The following is a 16,434-nucleotide window of genomic DNA, read 5'->3' as shown; positions in this document are numbered from 1 at the left end:
AAGACTCCCCTTTGTGGGATCGCTTCAGTTCAGTCGTCTCCAAAACACAAACTCTCCTACCCTCCAGCCCCGTCCTCCTTTACATAGGAGACTCCACCACCCTGCCTGCTGCAGTTAGCATTAGTTCAGTCTTGTCACACCCTCTGACTCATCTCTTCCCTCAAATCTCTGCCCCCTGCTCTTCCAATTCTGGGCCAATGTGAGGAGACCTGGACTCTCCAACTTCCCTGGGAGTATGTCTTGGGTTTGGTGATAGAAGATGGGAGCTGCTTTCAGGCCGACCAGCCATCGGCCCAGGATTGGCGTAGGGTCTGGGGCTCCTTATAGAAGTTCTGGAAACCTGGGCAGCTCTTACCATGGCCCGGCTCTGGCTTCAGGTCTGGACAGGGGTTGGAGCCTCAGATAAAGAGGAGGAGCAGGGAGGTGGGCTTCTGGGGAAGAGATGGGGCAGAGGGAGAGGTAAAGGGGAAAGGGGATGAAGCAGGGGATTGTGGCTTCAGGCAAGAATGAAGGAGAGGGAGGTGCCTCAGGGAAAGAGGAAGCCCGGGGTGGGGCCACACTGGGGACAGGGCCCCTGCATATGTTCTGCTTTTGCCTTTTGAACAGGTGGTCACCCTGCAGTGAATGGGCTGGACTGAGATAGGAAATACCTGGGCTTCTCTACGGGAGCTGATTCCCACTCCCACCCCTTGGAAAGCAGCTGGGGCAGCACAAACACAGGGGACAAGGAGGGAAACTGGGCCTCAGTTTCTTGTCAGGACTCCTGCGTGTCAGACCCTCGCTCACAGAGGCAGCTCTGCTTCGGGGCGGGGGGAACGGGCTCAGCAGGTGTGCGGTGCTGAGACATCAACTGTGTGCAGGGGGCGCTGCCTGAAAGGCTTGTCCTGTGTTAATCTGACAGGACTCAGTCATGATCACCTGGCTGAGGGCGTAGGGGAAGGGTGGGTGTCCGTGCACCTTGAATAGCCCCTGTCCATATCTCCTGCAGCCCTCATGGATCACACAGCAACCAGAGCACTCACAGTGAATCAGAGCTGAGACTGAAGAACAGCTCTGCAGCTTCCTCCATGGCCTATGCACGTTTAACCAGAGACAGGACAGGGGCAGGCCAGATGTAATAGGAAACAACATCCACCTCCCTTCTCTTTATTGACTATATGAAGAGGAATTCTAAGGTCTGAGCAGCAACAAATAGAGCTGTTTATGGGCCAACATCCCACCTGTCCCCGGGCTCTCCACAAACACAGTCACTTTGTAAATGCTGCTGCCTGCCTTGATCTCCTTCCCCTTGTGTGCTGTCCTCACTCATCAGCAGGTGCGGGCAGTCTCTCTCCCATTCCTCCAAGCCTTAGACCCCATCTCAACCTCTTTCTATAGAGAGGAGATGAGTAGCTCATCTTGTCTCAGATGTAAGGGTCCAGGATGGAATAAGTGTCTGTGTCCTGGGTTTTTCCTCTCCTGTGTCACCACTGCTGGAACTGGGTGATGAACTGACGCTTCACTTGACGAACAATCTGATTATCCTCAATCGAAGGTGTTTGCTTTTCATGCTGTACACGACTGGGTTCATAAGGGGCGGGACCAGAAGGTAGACGTAGCCCAGGAGAACCTGAAGCAGGTGAGTCGAGCTGTTCCCGAATCTGTGTATCACAGACAAACCAATCTCTGAAGTGTAGAAAAGCAGGACTACACAGAGGTGGGAGACACAGGTGTTCAGGGCCCGAAGACACTTTGTCTGTGACACAACGCTCAGCACTGTTTTGAGGATCATCACATACGAGAGGAAGATGAGCAGTGAATCCAACCCCATTATTAAGAATGAAAGACACAAGCCATAGAGGTTGTTGAATCTGTTGTCTGAACAAGCCAACTTCATGACTTCCTGGTTCGCACAATAGAAATGAGAGAGGACATTGTCTCCACAGTATTGGAACCGTTTCAGGAGAAGGGGGAGTGGGAATATTATGGCCATTCCTCTTAGCACACACACCAGTCCCATCTTGGCTATTCTAGGCAGGGTTAAGATGGAAGCATAGCTCAGTGGGATACAGATTGCGATGAAGCGGTCAAAGGCCATCAGCAAGAGTACAGAAGATTCAATGCATTGAAGTGAGCCAATAAAGAACAACTGTGTAAAACAGGCATTAAAGCTGATTTCCCTAGAGTTAAACAAGTATATGCCTAATATCGTCGGCATGGTGGCTATCAATAAGCCAAGGTCTGTGATGGCCAACATGGAAAGGAAAATGTACATGGGTTCATGAAGGGTTGGATCTGTTTTTATAATGAAGAGAATGACTGAATTTCCTACTATCGAAATAACATACGTTAAACAGAAGAGGATAGAAATCCAGAGATGGACATCCTCCTGCCCTGGTATCCCAGTGAGAAGGAACACTGCAGAGTTGAATTTGGTGTCATTGACAGCTGACATAATGTCCTGGGCAGGCACAGGGAGTTTTGAACTTTAGATTCTGAAAGGAGAAATAACAGGAGACGAGATGAAAATTAAGGAGATATCTTTCTGCTCTCAATGCAAGTCTAGAGGCTCCCAGGATCTCAAGGAAAATGAGCAACTACATAGTCTTGGATTTTCACCACCACCAGGAAGATAGGCACTGCCAGACTGGATCAGACATCTGGTCCATTCAGCTCAGAATTTAGTATCCATTTCCTAGATTCTTCAGTGGAAAGTAGAACAAGTCTTGCAATAGGCAGCTATGAGATTTCCTGCTGCCAGGGAATATTTCCCCCTGACACCCACTACTTAGACATATTTGGTGGTGTAAATCAGGAAGGCTTAGAGCTCTTCCAAGACTTTTTAAAAGAGATCCTAACAACCTTAATGGGATTTATTTTTTTATCCATATAAACATCTTATCCCTCTTTGAAGCCTGCTAAGCTCTTGGTCCCATAGATATCTTGAGCTGGGAGTTCCACAGCCTATTGTGCACTATGTGCATTTACAGTTGTGACTTTCCCACACACACTCTTTCTGGCCCATTGCATCATGGCATGTGTACAAGTGCATGGTGATATTGGTCATTGTATTTATCTGTCCTGGATTGAAGCTATTTATAAATGTGTCTGCCTCTTCCCGGCACATGGGATGAATTCTTAGGGCCTGATTCTGAATTCAAGAATGTCTTAATGATATCACTCCAGATTTACATGGGTTAATTGCTTCAGAACAGGGCTCTATTAGCTTTCCCTTACCAAATGCACAGGTGATACACTTTGACCCCCAAGAGTCCCTTCAAGAAGAGCTGAAATGCTTTGCCTCAACAATGTTGACTGAATCCAGACGGTCCATTCACCATACAAGCTTCTCTTCATTCTCACAGCCCCTGCATCCTCTCACCATGCAAGGGTCCGTAAATATCTGCAAAGTTACATGGGTGAATAGTTTAAACCAGGTTTGCACTAATATCCCCTTGAGCGTGCAAGTTATTTCAGAGATGTTCATGTAAGAGGTGATGGGTGAAAATTATATACAACCACTGTAACACTCCCCTTTTCTGCACCTCAGCTTGACTCTTTGCTGAAACACAGACCAATGGTTCTGTTATCTCATGACCTTTTCAAAAGACTTGCTCAGGTATTGCAGAGGGATAATGTTCATGACCCCCAATGTAAGTGTTAGAAAGAGCTTCTGGTCATTTCCCAGGAGACAGTATCATACAGCTGTTCACTGAACAAAGAGTTAAGAGCTCAAACCTATTGCCAACAATATTTGGAGTACTACTGAAATACTTTCTAAAGCAAAAACCATTCAGCACTACAGTTACCACTGCTTCTGACTTTCAATATACAGGCATGTCATGAATTTTTCGTTTGTAATATCTGTGTTACAAAGAAAAGATTTAGCATAACATTTACTCTGTACTTTAGCATACATGTGTCAGTCTATTCTTTCCCCTCTGATCCACTTTCAGAAATGATTTCTTGGATTAGAGTGGGACTTAAAATGTAACGTCTGTCATCGGGATTTCTTCAGAACCTGAAAAGATTGCAGAGTCCCAGCCCTCATTCAGTTGATTGCCAGCAAACAAAAGTCTAGTAGCTCCTCTGTCCCTGGGTTAATAGCTGACTGGTCCTCCTCAGGTTCTGCTCTGTCAGACTGCAGACTGTATCCAGAGCAGTAACAGCCATTGGGATCAGTATAGAAAATATTCACTCTCTGAACTCTCACTCTCTAGTACATAGTAACTCCAGCACCTTTTATTCAGGCACGATGAGGGTTTGCAGTTAGTGGATTTCAAAGTGAAATGCAGGAGTATTCATGGAAATGGAACTTCATTTTCCACAGGAAAGTCACCTATTGCTCTCTCTCTGTCTTTGTCCTGTATTCATAAAACCTGTAGCACCTGGGAACAGCATTGTATCAGACATGGAGCTGAGCTGTTATCATGAATGTGTGTGTTAAACCCAGTTCTTAGGATGGTAGCTTTATAGCTACATTGTGTTGACTGTTTCTGTTATGGCTGTACTGGGTGAAACCAGTATTGTTCATGTTAGTTTAGTAACAGGATGCTGGAAAACAAGCAGAAAGGGAAACAACAGCTGAAGAAAAGCCATCTCTCAGTAAGCTCTTCAGGGAAGCTGAGAGATCACTCCGTAGCTACAAGCTAGGAAGATCCTATTTGCGGGCTCCAGGCACATTACACAGCTTGTTTTGCCAGTGCTGGGAGTCTGTGCAGAAGTGTGGAATCTGTTGCTGAGAATCTCTTCATACCGACAGGCACAGACGACGCTGGGGATGTCTGAAGGCCCTCGGCCTGCCTGGGTCCCTGTCAGAGTGGGAGGGTTTGGGGTCAGAGACATGTACAGGCTGTTGTTTTAAAATTATTTTATTCTCTCATGTTATGCTTTATTCCTACTGTTCAAATTAAAGAGTATCTGGGTTCAAGAAGGCTGGCTGGTCACTTGTCACTAGTCACATGCTCACAAAGGGAAGAAACACATGTGCCTAGCCCACTTGGATGTGCAAGGAAAACACATTTGACCCACACTGTGTGGTAGACAAGATCCCAGTGTGAGAGTGGGGGGATCATGAGATTTCACTCAATGAGAGGGAAAGCTATTATGCCTGACATATGGCACTTGGAGACCAGAGGAAGGGCAGAGATGTAGGTAGCCCTGTAACTCTTAGGGATATATACAAGGTGGAAATGCAGGAGCCCTCAGCCAGTCAGGAAACAGAAATATGCCCTATTGGACCTGTTACCACAGAGCAGTGCAGATCTGAACTCCTGCCTTCACAATCGAACTAGAGAATAAAATAATTATATATGCATTTACCGATTACATTTCCTGGAACAAATAAACCTGAGATAATTTGTGAACTAGTCACTAATATTCTGTGGGATTTCAGGATCGGGCTCAGATCACACTGCTCCTCTAGAAATGGGACAACTTGACAAATCCTAACCCAGGGTACTGGAGTTTTAATGCTCCAAGCTCACTTTGCATGTCAGATTTCTGAGTAGCTTGAATAACCCACCTTGGTTCATAGGCAGGTGTAGGGGAGGGATTGCCAAGTGACCAAATGCTCCTGACCTCCATCCCCTGTCTCTGTCTCACATCAACAGACCAGTTGAGTTTGCTGCTGCTGCACAGAACATCTGCAAATGGAAACATTTTGCACTCTTTCCCCTTCACTTCACATTTTAAAGACAACGAAACCTCTCAACGTACCCAATTCCTGCTAGACATGGAGCTGCTGACACCAGAGGTCTTCAGCCTAAAGGAAAAGGAGTCATCGGAGAGCTAGCAGGCAGTATCTGTTCAGACAGGGAGGCAACTGTGTTTATGAAGCATGAGTGCATATTCCCTTGGGGGCCACTTGGCCATCAGGGAACTTCAGCTGCTTGGCTTAATATGCACCAGCTTTAACCCCCATTGTGGCCAAAGGCAAACTGCAGAAAGACAAATCACAGGGGATGTGTAGTGATCCTACCCACCTGGACTGCAGAGCAAGCCCTGCTGCAGGATCTATTCCTGGAATCCAGGCTTGTCATCACTGTTCATATGATTTTGATTAGTCACCTGGCTACCTTGGAGGCATCCAAGGGGTAACAATGAACCTGTCACAGCTGTGATCTTGCTGAAATAAAACAAAATAAAATATAATTATAATAATATAGTAGCATATTTCTCCCCAGCAGCCCCCTTTCCTGTATTACTAAACCAGGGTGCAGGCCAGGGAAGGGATATTCCAAAATGCTCTGTACCTGGAAATTTCCCTTGAATCGTTCCAGGAGGGCAGGTCCCTTCCCTTCTCCCTGAGGAATGAAAAAGGGGACCCAGGATCCAGGGTTCCCCAAAGTTAGGCACAGATCTCAGTGATCCACTGGTAGCTAGGTTCCCCCACCCACAATCTCTGGGCCTCCACAACTGTTCTTCACCTCCCTGCTAGCACAGGTTCATCAGAGATGTGCTACCAGGGCCTGTCACAGTAACCAGTGACTGCAGGATCTGCTGATGCGTGAATTGTACAGGGTGGAGGGGACTGCACAGACATGGGAGAGCAGATTAGAGTGCCTGATGGGCACAATACCCCAGCCCAAGACTGGTTCAGATGCTTCGACATTTCTATGCCCCGAGTCCAGATATAGACTCTGTCAGTGCAACCTTCAATTATGTTATGAGGAAGAGGAAGATGAAACCCCTCCAATTTCTCTTGGCGATTCAGGCAGTTGCAGCTGGGCAGCATCACTGGGTCAAAATTGTGGGGGAGAGGCACTCTGTTTTCCAAGCAAACCATGAAACTCTAGGTCAAACCATGAAACTCTGTCTCTAGTTCTACAGGACCACACGCCTAGGTCGCTGCATAAGCCCCCGATTAACCTTCCACACTGAGCACTCTTAGGGTGAACATATTTCCCAAAGAGAAAACAGGAAACACACAGTTTCTCACCCTAGTCCCCTCGCCCCTGTGCAAAGCTATCGCCCATCACTGGAACCCAGTAGGGACCCCCACAAGTTTCAGGAAGTTGTCACCTGTGGCTGCAACATTGCCTCCTGCCTCCCAGCTCTGCTTCACTCCCGTCTTGGGGCTGGCATCTCCACTCGCCTGCCTCAAACGTTCATCCGCTCCCCACTTCCCAACTTTTATGATAGAAGTGTGCATTTGGCCTGTTTGCTCTTGCCAGCTGATCAAGTCTGCAAGAGGAAACAGGACAAATGCCTCCTTTTGAAAAAAAAAAGGTTGATCAGGCTGGGACACTTGTATTAATATCACAGGGCAAATATATCAGGAAGATACTGAGCCATCTTAAGGAGAAGGGCAGGGACAACAGCATGATGAATAGATATTTTACTTGATTAAACCAACATGTACAAGGTAACGGGCGGCCCATGGATATGTCAGTGGGTGGCACCCTAAAACGTTACAGGGTGGCACTCTGATATGTCAGGGACAATAGGTAACTTGTTTGTATCTGTGTATAAAGATGTATCTCAGAGGCAATATGTTTATCTGGCCGAGGGGAGAATGGAAAGTCCTGCCATTCACTGAGCCAGTCCATTGTCATGGGCATACATGTGTGAGTGTTCCTGTAACCATCAGCACCCTGCTTCGGTGGCAGTAAACCTGACTAAGTGCCTGTCATAAACAGATAAGTAAGAGTTAATAGAACAGAAGTACTTCATATCTCTTTTGCCTGGAAAGGGTTAACAAGATCAGTGAGCCTGGCTGTCACCTGACCAGAGGACCAATCAGGGGACAGGATACTTACAAATCATGAGGGAGGGAAGTTTTTGCGTGTGCTGTTAGTTTTTGGTTGTTGTTCTCTCTGGATTCTGAGAGTGACCAGACGTGCAACCAGGTTTCTCTCCAATCTCCCTGATACAGGTTCTTATAGTTTCAAAATAGTAAGTACTAGGTAGATAAAGTGATTTAGGCTTATGTTTGTTTTCTTTATTTGCAAATGTGTATTTGGCTGGAAGGAGTTCAAAAGTGTATTTGGCTAAAATAATTTTACTTTGTACTTGTATACTTAGGCTGGGAGGGTATTCCCAGTGTCTATAGCTGAAAGACCCTATAACATATTCCATCTTAAATTTACAAAGATAATTTTTACTGTTTTTCTTTCTTTAATTAAAAGCTTTTCTTGTTTAAGAAGCTGATTGTTTTTTTTATTCTGGTGAGACTCCAGGGGACTGGGTCTGGATTCACCAGGGAATTGGTGGGGAGAAAGGAGGGAAGGGGGAGAGAGAGGTTAATTTTCTCTCTGTGTTAGGATTACTTTCTCTCTCAGAGAGAGTCTGGGAGGGGAAGGGAGAAGGAGGGGGAAGGTGAATTTTCCTCTCTGTTTTAAGATTCAAGGAGTTTGAATCACACAGTGATCTTCCAGGGTAACCCAGGGAGGCAATGGTGAGGGAAAGGGTTTACTTTCCTTGTGTTAAGATCCAGAGGGACTGGGTCTTGGGGGTCCCTGGGCAAGGTTTTGGGGGGACCAGAGTGTACCAGGCATTGGAATTCCTGGTTGGTGGCAGCGCTACATGTTCTAAGCTGGTAATTGAGCTTAGAGGAATTCATGCTGGTACCCCATCTTTTGGACGCTAAGGTTCAGAGTGGGGAATTATACCATGACAGTGCCTTTGCTGAAAACTGACTCTGTGGATTTATTGGGTAGTTCACTCAAGGTCTGCTGTGCCAGCTGTCTGCACAGAGCTATGACAGCACACAGGGAGAACACACACAATCAGCAGAACATCTGTCAACACTGATGATCCCCAACCATTGCTCTGATAAGGAAGTGAGCTGCGCTCCGTAGGACTCATGATCTAACATGGCAGAAAGCTATGTGTTAGGGAATCCCCTTAACCCCTCCCTAAGACTCCCCTGAGAGTTTCATAAAGTATGGATGTACTGGTTTGCTAGCCAAAGAGATCCATATGAACTTAAAAAATATAGTAGGGTAGATAAACATGCAATGAAATCTTACAGACCAAAGACACTAAAAGATATCACACCACAAAAACAACAGAAGATATCAGTATATAGTGAAGGAACCCTCAAGCAGCAAGAAAAGGAACATGAAGTGTTTTATAAATAAGAGACTGGTCAAAAACACCTCAGCTTACCATATATGGACAATTAAGTTGGCAATCAGCTAAACCTCACCATTAGTAAATTAAAACTTGTCTACCTCGTAAAAACAACTGTGTTATTTCTGTATTGCATTCTTGCTGTACATCATTTACAATGTGCATAACATTGCTAAACTGTTTAACCAACACAAAATAATGACAGCAAAGAACATGAAGTCAAGTTAAAAACAAAGTGGTAAAAAATATATATGTGACATAGTAAGTACGAATTGGGTAAACCAATTCCCTGGCAGTACCAGTCATAATTTGGATTAGTGACACTGCATCATAAGTGAGGCACATGTTATTCAAAACCATCTTGTTGAGGGTCTGGGTACCAATACTACATCCTGACATGGCAATATTGGAGAAATTGGTTATGGTCCATTCACTAGGCTATCTGGAAGACAGCGTCCATAAGAAACAACCATCTACGTCAGCTACTGATGTATCACAGAGTAATACAACCCATGGAACAAAGAAGCTAGACATCTCTGTTTCCTGCCTAGTAAAGTTTACCAGAGCGTGACCACCAGCAATAAGGGTAACCTATAACATGAATGGACAGTACAGTGTAGTAACTAATTGCGAGACATTTATATATAAAGGCCTCATTTGTAATGTCACCACTCTAAATTTGTTTTACTTCTCATATACATAGTTCAGTGGAACACATTGTAACAGTGCTTATCCCAGCATTTCAAAACACTCAGCCTACTACTACCGATGATACAGGTGATAACTGTCATTGCCCTAAGAGGAGTGTGTTGCTCTCTGTGGTGGCACAAAAGTAAAAGGGCCAAACTACTAAGACTCAATCATAAAATTACATTCCTCAGTCATGGTTCCAGGCCTAACATTCCCAGGTCCACAACAGAGGACTAAAAACAATTGGAAAAAAAAATCTGTCCATCAGTCGTACGAGGGAATGTGAGAGGGAATATGGGACAGATGTCGCACAATGGTATAGTAAGGTGGCCACATAACAGTGTTTAGCCCAACTGGTTCATCTTCAGTCCTGGCACTATGCTTTTCTGGGATGATGAGTAAATGTGGGGAAATGTAGTTGAAAGAAGGCCTAAGACTTGATGCTCTGTAGAGAGTCGTGATATGAGGCCTGATGCCCAGACTAAAATAGTCAAAACTTTGTGGTTATAAAGCAAAGTTGAGTTGTGAGCAAGAAGCAGGCCCAGCTCACAGAATCTTGCATGAACAGGGCTGACATTGCAGAAACCCACATTCTTAAGTAGTGATAGGCACAATATATATACTCAAAAAAATTCCAGAAAGGTGGTACCATTACTTCCTAATACCAAACACATTCCCCAAGGACAACAGGAGCATTCTGACTCATTTTAAGGATAAGGTCAAGATAACAGCATGATGGACAGAGATGTTTTGATCGAACCAACATGTATAAGGTAATGGGTGGCCCCTGGTTACGTCAGTGAGTGGCACCCTGATATGTCAGGGGTGATACATAACTTGTCTGTATCTGTGTATAAAGATTTCTCTCAGGGGCAACGTCTTTGTCTGGCTGAGGAGAGAATGGAACGTCCTGCCATTCACTGAGTCGGTCCCTTGTCACACACATACATGTATTAGTGTACCTGTAAACACTTAGCGAGGGCATTAACACTGTGCGTCATTGGCAATAAACATGACCAAGTTAATTTGCTGAAAACCAAGTCTGTGGATTTACTGGTGCTGTGTTAGGTGCTGAGTACCGCCAGATTAATTTTTTTCCAGTTCTTCTATGACTTGTTTTAGTGAATTTTTGGTGGTATTGGGTATTATTTAGTATATGAAGACATGTCTCCTTTTAGTGTAACCAAAATTTGTATCTTTCCTGTATTGAGAGGGTTTGTAGCTCATCCATTTTGTATTTCAGTCAACCAGGTTTTCCAGCCTTCTGGAGCAGGAGGTGGCTTTTTTGGTTTTATTGCTTTTACAGTTTGAGTAGCAAGCCCCATGCAGATTAGATTAACATCGTCCTTGCCCTCTTCTACAGTAACGGCCCCTTTGATACACATATTTGAGAAATGTATGATTATTTTTAGTTGCTTTATTGTTTCAGCTCCAATTACATTTTTTTTTCTGCGATGCCACACACACTTCTCCTGAATGACATGTGGACCAAACTGGGGATGCAGTGTTTCCACATCATATGTTTGCTTGTTTTTTTTTTGATATTTTTTGTATTTGTACAGAGTTTGTAACTGGGTATGAGCGAATGAGCTATTGGAATAAGAGCAAAATCAAAACTGTCATTGTGGTCCCTGCTCACAATGAAAGATGCACACCACGCTGTAGCCTGTGAATCCATGTACTGATGACAACTTAGTTTCATGCATTGCACACTAAATAGAAATCCAGCAAAATGCACTGCACCAGCTAGAGACAGACACACAGCACCAAACGAAGACCAAATCTGTCTGGAGGAATCAGCTTGGCTAGTTATTCACTGCTATGGGTAGAATGTGCACAGGAAGGTTTTTTCTCATGCCCATCCCAGAATACATTCCACACACCATCCCAGGGGGCCCACCCCCAGTGTGAGAAACTCTGGACTACATGGTCTAATGGTTCCTTTTGGACTTAAACTTTATAACTTTTTGAATCATTGACTTCAGTGGATTGTAATCTTGGATGCAACTTAAACAAGGGAAGTCTCAAAACTGTCTCACTCTTCGAGCTGGGAACAACATCCTATTCATGTTTAATGCTTATCACCAAGCAGGTCCAAAGGGACACTTCAGTCTCTTTCCTTCGGGTTTTTGTGACCAGAGCTATAGAGTCACCCCCAGCCTCCTTAAAACTAATAGGTTTATTGGAAAACAACACAAAGCATTAGAGAAAATTGTTTCAAAATAACAAGCCGCTGTCACACGTCTACACTCATCTATCTCACATCTCACTACGAGCTAAGTTAGACAAGGTTTGCTCTGGAGATACAGAAACAGAGCTGGCCCAACTTACATTCTTTTGGAAAGCCAAGGAGCTCATGGGACCTAGCCTAGTTTCTCTGTGTCTCTGAGCGCATCTTCCCAACTGTTTGCCATTTTCTTTTGGAATCAGACTTTGCTGAAACCTGTGTGAGCCTGGGCCCAGTCACCATAGTGCTCAGCTGTGTCTGTGTTACTGGGCCAAGGTGTGAAGCTGGCCTTTGCCCTCAGACTGCTTTCTCCCATCTAAGATGATGCCCCTGTGGCCGTTGCTCCACTGTTTGACAGTTAGACTCTTCAGCCTCTATGTCTTGAAAACACCATTCCGGTGACTGTCCAAAACTCCCGGTGACCCCGTGACACTCCAACATTCTCCTCAGAAATCCACTACTCACCCCTCATTGTCACGACGAGCACCCCCACAGCTGCCACAGACACCAAGATACTGGAATCACCTGGCTTCCCAGAAGCCAGCTGTCACAGGAGGCTGTGGTAAGAAATGTCAGTGGCTTTGCACTGTGGAACCCTGACATAGCCCTGATCTTAGGGTATGAGCACCTTGAGTGTATTTATCCTCCTGCCACTGACGTGAGGCAGGGCAGGGCTATTACTCACCTGTGCAGAGGCTCAGAGACAGCCAATGGCTCCCCCATGGTCACACACGACACAGGAATCAAACCTAACTCTGTTGAGTCACAGAGCAGTGCCAAGGCCACAGGACCAGACTTCCGCCCATCTGAGCATTGAGAGGTCCAGCTGGGGTCTCTTGTGCACTGCAGAAAGCAGGAACTCTCTACATTACTCCTGGGGGTGCACCCTTGGGTGAGGGACATGAGCTGGGTGCTGCTCTCACACCCCACAGCCCCCTGCCCAGGGCAAGAAGAGGGTCTTGGTCTGTGCACAGTGACTCTGGCTCCCTGGGAAGCTCTTACCATGCTCCAGCTCTGGCTTCGGGCCTGGAGAGGGAGAGGAGACTCGGGTAAAGAGGAGGAGCGGGGGGTGGGGGTTGGGGGAAGGGGTAGGGCAGAGGGAGTGGTATGGGGGGAAGAAGAGGGGCAGGGACTGTGTCAATGTGCAGACGTGACTCCTGTATATGTTCTGCTTTTGCCTTTGGAAAAGGTGGTCACCCTACACTGAATGGGCTGGGGTGGGAGAGGAGCTAGCTGTGCCTGTGATGGGGAGCGGATTCCCTTTTCCAACCCTTTGCATTGCTGGGGCAGCACAAACAGAGGGAGGAGGAGGGAATCTGGGCCTGAGTCTCTTGACAGGACTCCGGCGTGTCACGCCCTCATTCACACACGCAGCTCTGCTCTGCCTCAGTGAGGAGTGGGCTCAGCAGGTGTGCGGTGTACAGAGCCATCAGCGTGGGGGTGGGGATGTTCTGTTTGAATGGCTTCTCCTGGGGCTCCTATGTTAATCATGTCTCTGACACGACTCAGTCACAAGCACCTGGCTGAGGGGGTGGGGGAAGGGTGGGTGCCCGTACACCTCGAACAGCCCCTGTCCACAGTTGCTGCAGCCATCACGGATCAGGCAGCACCCAGAGCACTCAGGAAGGGCCAGGATTGCAACTGCAGAACAGCTCTGCAGCTTTCTTCATGGCCTATGGGTGTTTAACCAGAGACAGGCCAGCGACAGGCCAGGAGTAATAGGAAACAGCATCCACATCCCTTCTCTTTATTGACTGTATAGCCAGGAATTCTGAGGTCGGAGCAGCTACCAATACGTCTCTTTATCAGCCAATATCCCACCGTCCCCTGGCTCTCCACAAACACAGTCACTTTGTAAATGCTGGTGCCTGCCTTGGTCTAATTCCCCCAGTGCGCTGTCCTCCCTCAACAGAGGGTGGCGGTGGTCCCTGTCCCATTGCTTCAAGCTTTAGACCCCGTCTCAATCTCTTTCTATAGAGTGGAGGTGAGTAGCTCATCTCGTCTCAAATGTGAAGGTCCAGGATAGAATAAATGTCCATGTCTTGGGTTTTTAGTCTCTTATGTTACCAGCACTGGAAACAACTGATGAACTGACCCTTCACTTGACAAACAATCTGATAATCCTCGCACGAAGGTGTTTGCTTTTCACACTGTCATGACTGGATTCATCGGGGTGGAATGAGAAGGTAGACGTAGCTCAGGAGAATCTGAAGCAGGTGAGTAGAGCTGTTCCCGAATCTGTGTATCACAGTCAAGCTTATCTCTGGTGTGTAGAAGATCAGGACGATGCAGAGGTGGGAGATACGGATGTTCAGGGCCCTGAGGCACTCCGTGGGGGACACAACGCTCAACACTGTTTTGAGGATCATCACATAAGAGAGGAAGATGAGCAGCGAGTCCAGCCCCATAACAGTGAACCAGACAAACCATAGATGCTGTTGACTGTGATGTCTGAACAAGCCAGCTTCCTGATGTCCTGGTGCAGGCAGTAGGAATGGGAGAGGACATTGGCTCGACAATATTGGAACCGTTTTAGAAGAAGGGGGAGTGGGATTATTACGGTTACTCCTCTTAGCACACACACCAGTCCCATCTTGACTATTCTCGATGGGGTTAAGATGGAAGTATATCTTAGTGGGTTACAGATCGCGATGTAGTGGTCAAAGGCTATCAACAAGAGCACGGAGGATTCAGTGCATTGAAGTGAGTGGATAAAGAACAACTGTGCAAAACAGGCATCGAGGCTGATCTCCCTAGGATTAAACAAGAATATGCCCAGTGTTGTTGGCATGGTGGATATCGATAAGCCAAGGTCTGTGACAGCCAACATGGAAAGAAAAATGTACATGGGCTCATGGAGGCTTGGATCTATTTTTATAATGAACAGAATGACTGAATTTCCTACAATCAAAGTGACATACATTAGGCAGAACGAGATAGAGATCCAGATATGAAAGTCTTCGTGCCCAGGTATCCCGGTGAGAAGGAACACTGTAGGGTTGAATTTTGTGTCATTGACAGCTGACATAATGTCCTGGGCAAGTCTGAGGAGTTTTGAACTTTTCTTCCTGAAAGGAGAAATAACAGGAGACTGGATGACATTTAGTGAAACATCTTTCTGCTCTCAGTGCAAGTCTAGAGACTCCCAGGACCTCAAGGAAGATGAGTAAAAACATAGTCTTGGATTTACACCACCAATAGGAAGATAGACACTGCCAGACTGGATCAGAACTGAAGTCCATATAGGCCAGTATCCAGTGGCCAGGTCCAGGTTCTTCAGGGAACACATGGCAAGTGCATGATGAAAGTGGTCATCATATTTATCTGTCCTGGATTTAAGCTTTTTATAAATATGTCTGCCTCTTTCCAGTACATGGGATAAATTCTTAGGGCTAGGTTCTGAATTCAATATAATTTACTTCAACAATATTTCTCAAGATTTACATGTGTAAATTCGATCGGAAATGGGCTCTATTAACTTTCCCTTACAAAACCTTCCCAGTGATACACTTTGACTCCCAAGAATCCCCCCAAGAGGAGCTGAAGTGCTTTTCCTGGCCAATCTGACTTAATCCAGAGAGTTCGACCATCCTACAAGCCGTTTTTCATTGTCACATGACCTGCATCCTCTCCCCATGCAACAGTCTGTAGATATATCGGAAGTTACAAGCTAACACAGACAATTACTTCAGCTGAACAGGGGAGGGGTTTTCTTCACACATGGGTATGCAAGTTATTTCAGCCATGCACATGTACACGGTAATGGATAATTTTCACTTCCCTTTTCTGCACCTCAGTTCTACTCTTTCCTGAAACACTGACCAGCGGTTCTGGTCTCTCATGACTTTTTGGAAAGACTGCACAGGTATTGCAGAGGGATTGTGTTCATGACCCCAAATGTAAGTGTTAGAAACAGCTTCTGGTCATTTACGAGGAGACAGTATCATACAACTCTTCACTGAACAAAGAGTTAATAGCACAAACCCATTGCACACAGTATGTGGAGCACTTCTGAAATACTTTTGAAAGCAAAAGCCATTAAACAGTAAAGTCACCACTGCTCCTTCCTGTAGAGATTCTAACAACTCTGCTGCTGGCTTTCAAAGTTTGATTTGTAATATTTGTATTACAGTGAAAAGTTTTGGCATAAAATGTACACATCTGTCCTATAGTACACACATATCAATCCATTCTTTCCCCTCTGATTTTCTTTCAGAGATGATTTCTCAGGTTAGAGTGGGACTTAAAATGTAACATCTGTCACCTGGATTTCTTCAGAACCTGAAAAGTTCCCTGTGACTTAGCCCTCATTCAGTGGCTTGTCAGCAAACAAAAGTCTAGTAGCTCCTCTGTCCCTGGGTTAATAGCAGGTTCTGTTCTGTCAGTTTGTAGCCGGTATCCAGGGTGGTAACAGCCATTGGGATCAGTATATGAAATATTCATTCCCTGAGCTCTCACTCTCT

General features: G+C 45.8%; 1 protein-coding gene and 1 pseudogene across 1 annotated transcript; both read right to left on the bottom strand.

The window, feature by feature from the left end:
• Window positions 1-1,498: 1,498 nt before the first annotated feature.
• LOC115645693 (olfactory receptor 51G2-like) lies at window positions 1,499-2,434 on the bottom strand. Its single transcript, XM_030550692.1, has one exon. The coding sequence runs from the start codon at window positions 2,432-2,434 to the stop codon at window positions 1,499-1,501; it is 936 nt and encodes a 311-aa protein (XP_030406552.1).
• An 11,635-nt stretch (window positions 2,435-14,069) lies between these two features.
• LOC115645687 lies at window positions 14,070-14,999 on the bottom strand (annotated as a pseudogene).
• Window positions 15,000-16,434: the final 1,435 nt, after the last annotated feature.

The sequence above is a fragment of the Gopherus evgoodei genome, chromosome 1 (assembly GCF_007399415.2).
Source record: "Gopherus evgoodei ecotype Sinaloan lineage chromosome 1, rGopEvg1_v1.p, whole genome shotgun sequence".
In the NCBI taxonomy this organism is placed as follows: Eukaryota; Metazoa; Chordata; order Testudines; family Testudinidae; genus Gopherus; species Gopherus evgoodei.
This window is presented reverse-complemented; position numbering and strand designations above follow the sequence as displayed.

What these genes read in the sequence shown, in the direction of transcription:
- LOC115645693 (XM_030550692.1), bottom strand. Translation starts at nt 2,434, where the DNA reads ATGTCAGCTGTCAATGACACCAAATTCAACTCTGCAGTGTTCCTTCTC.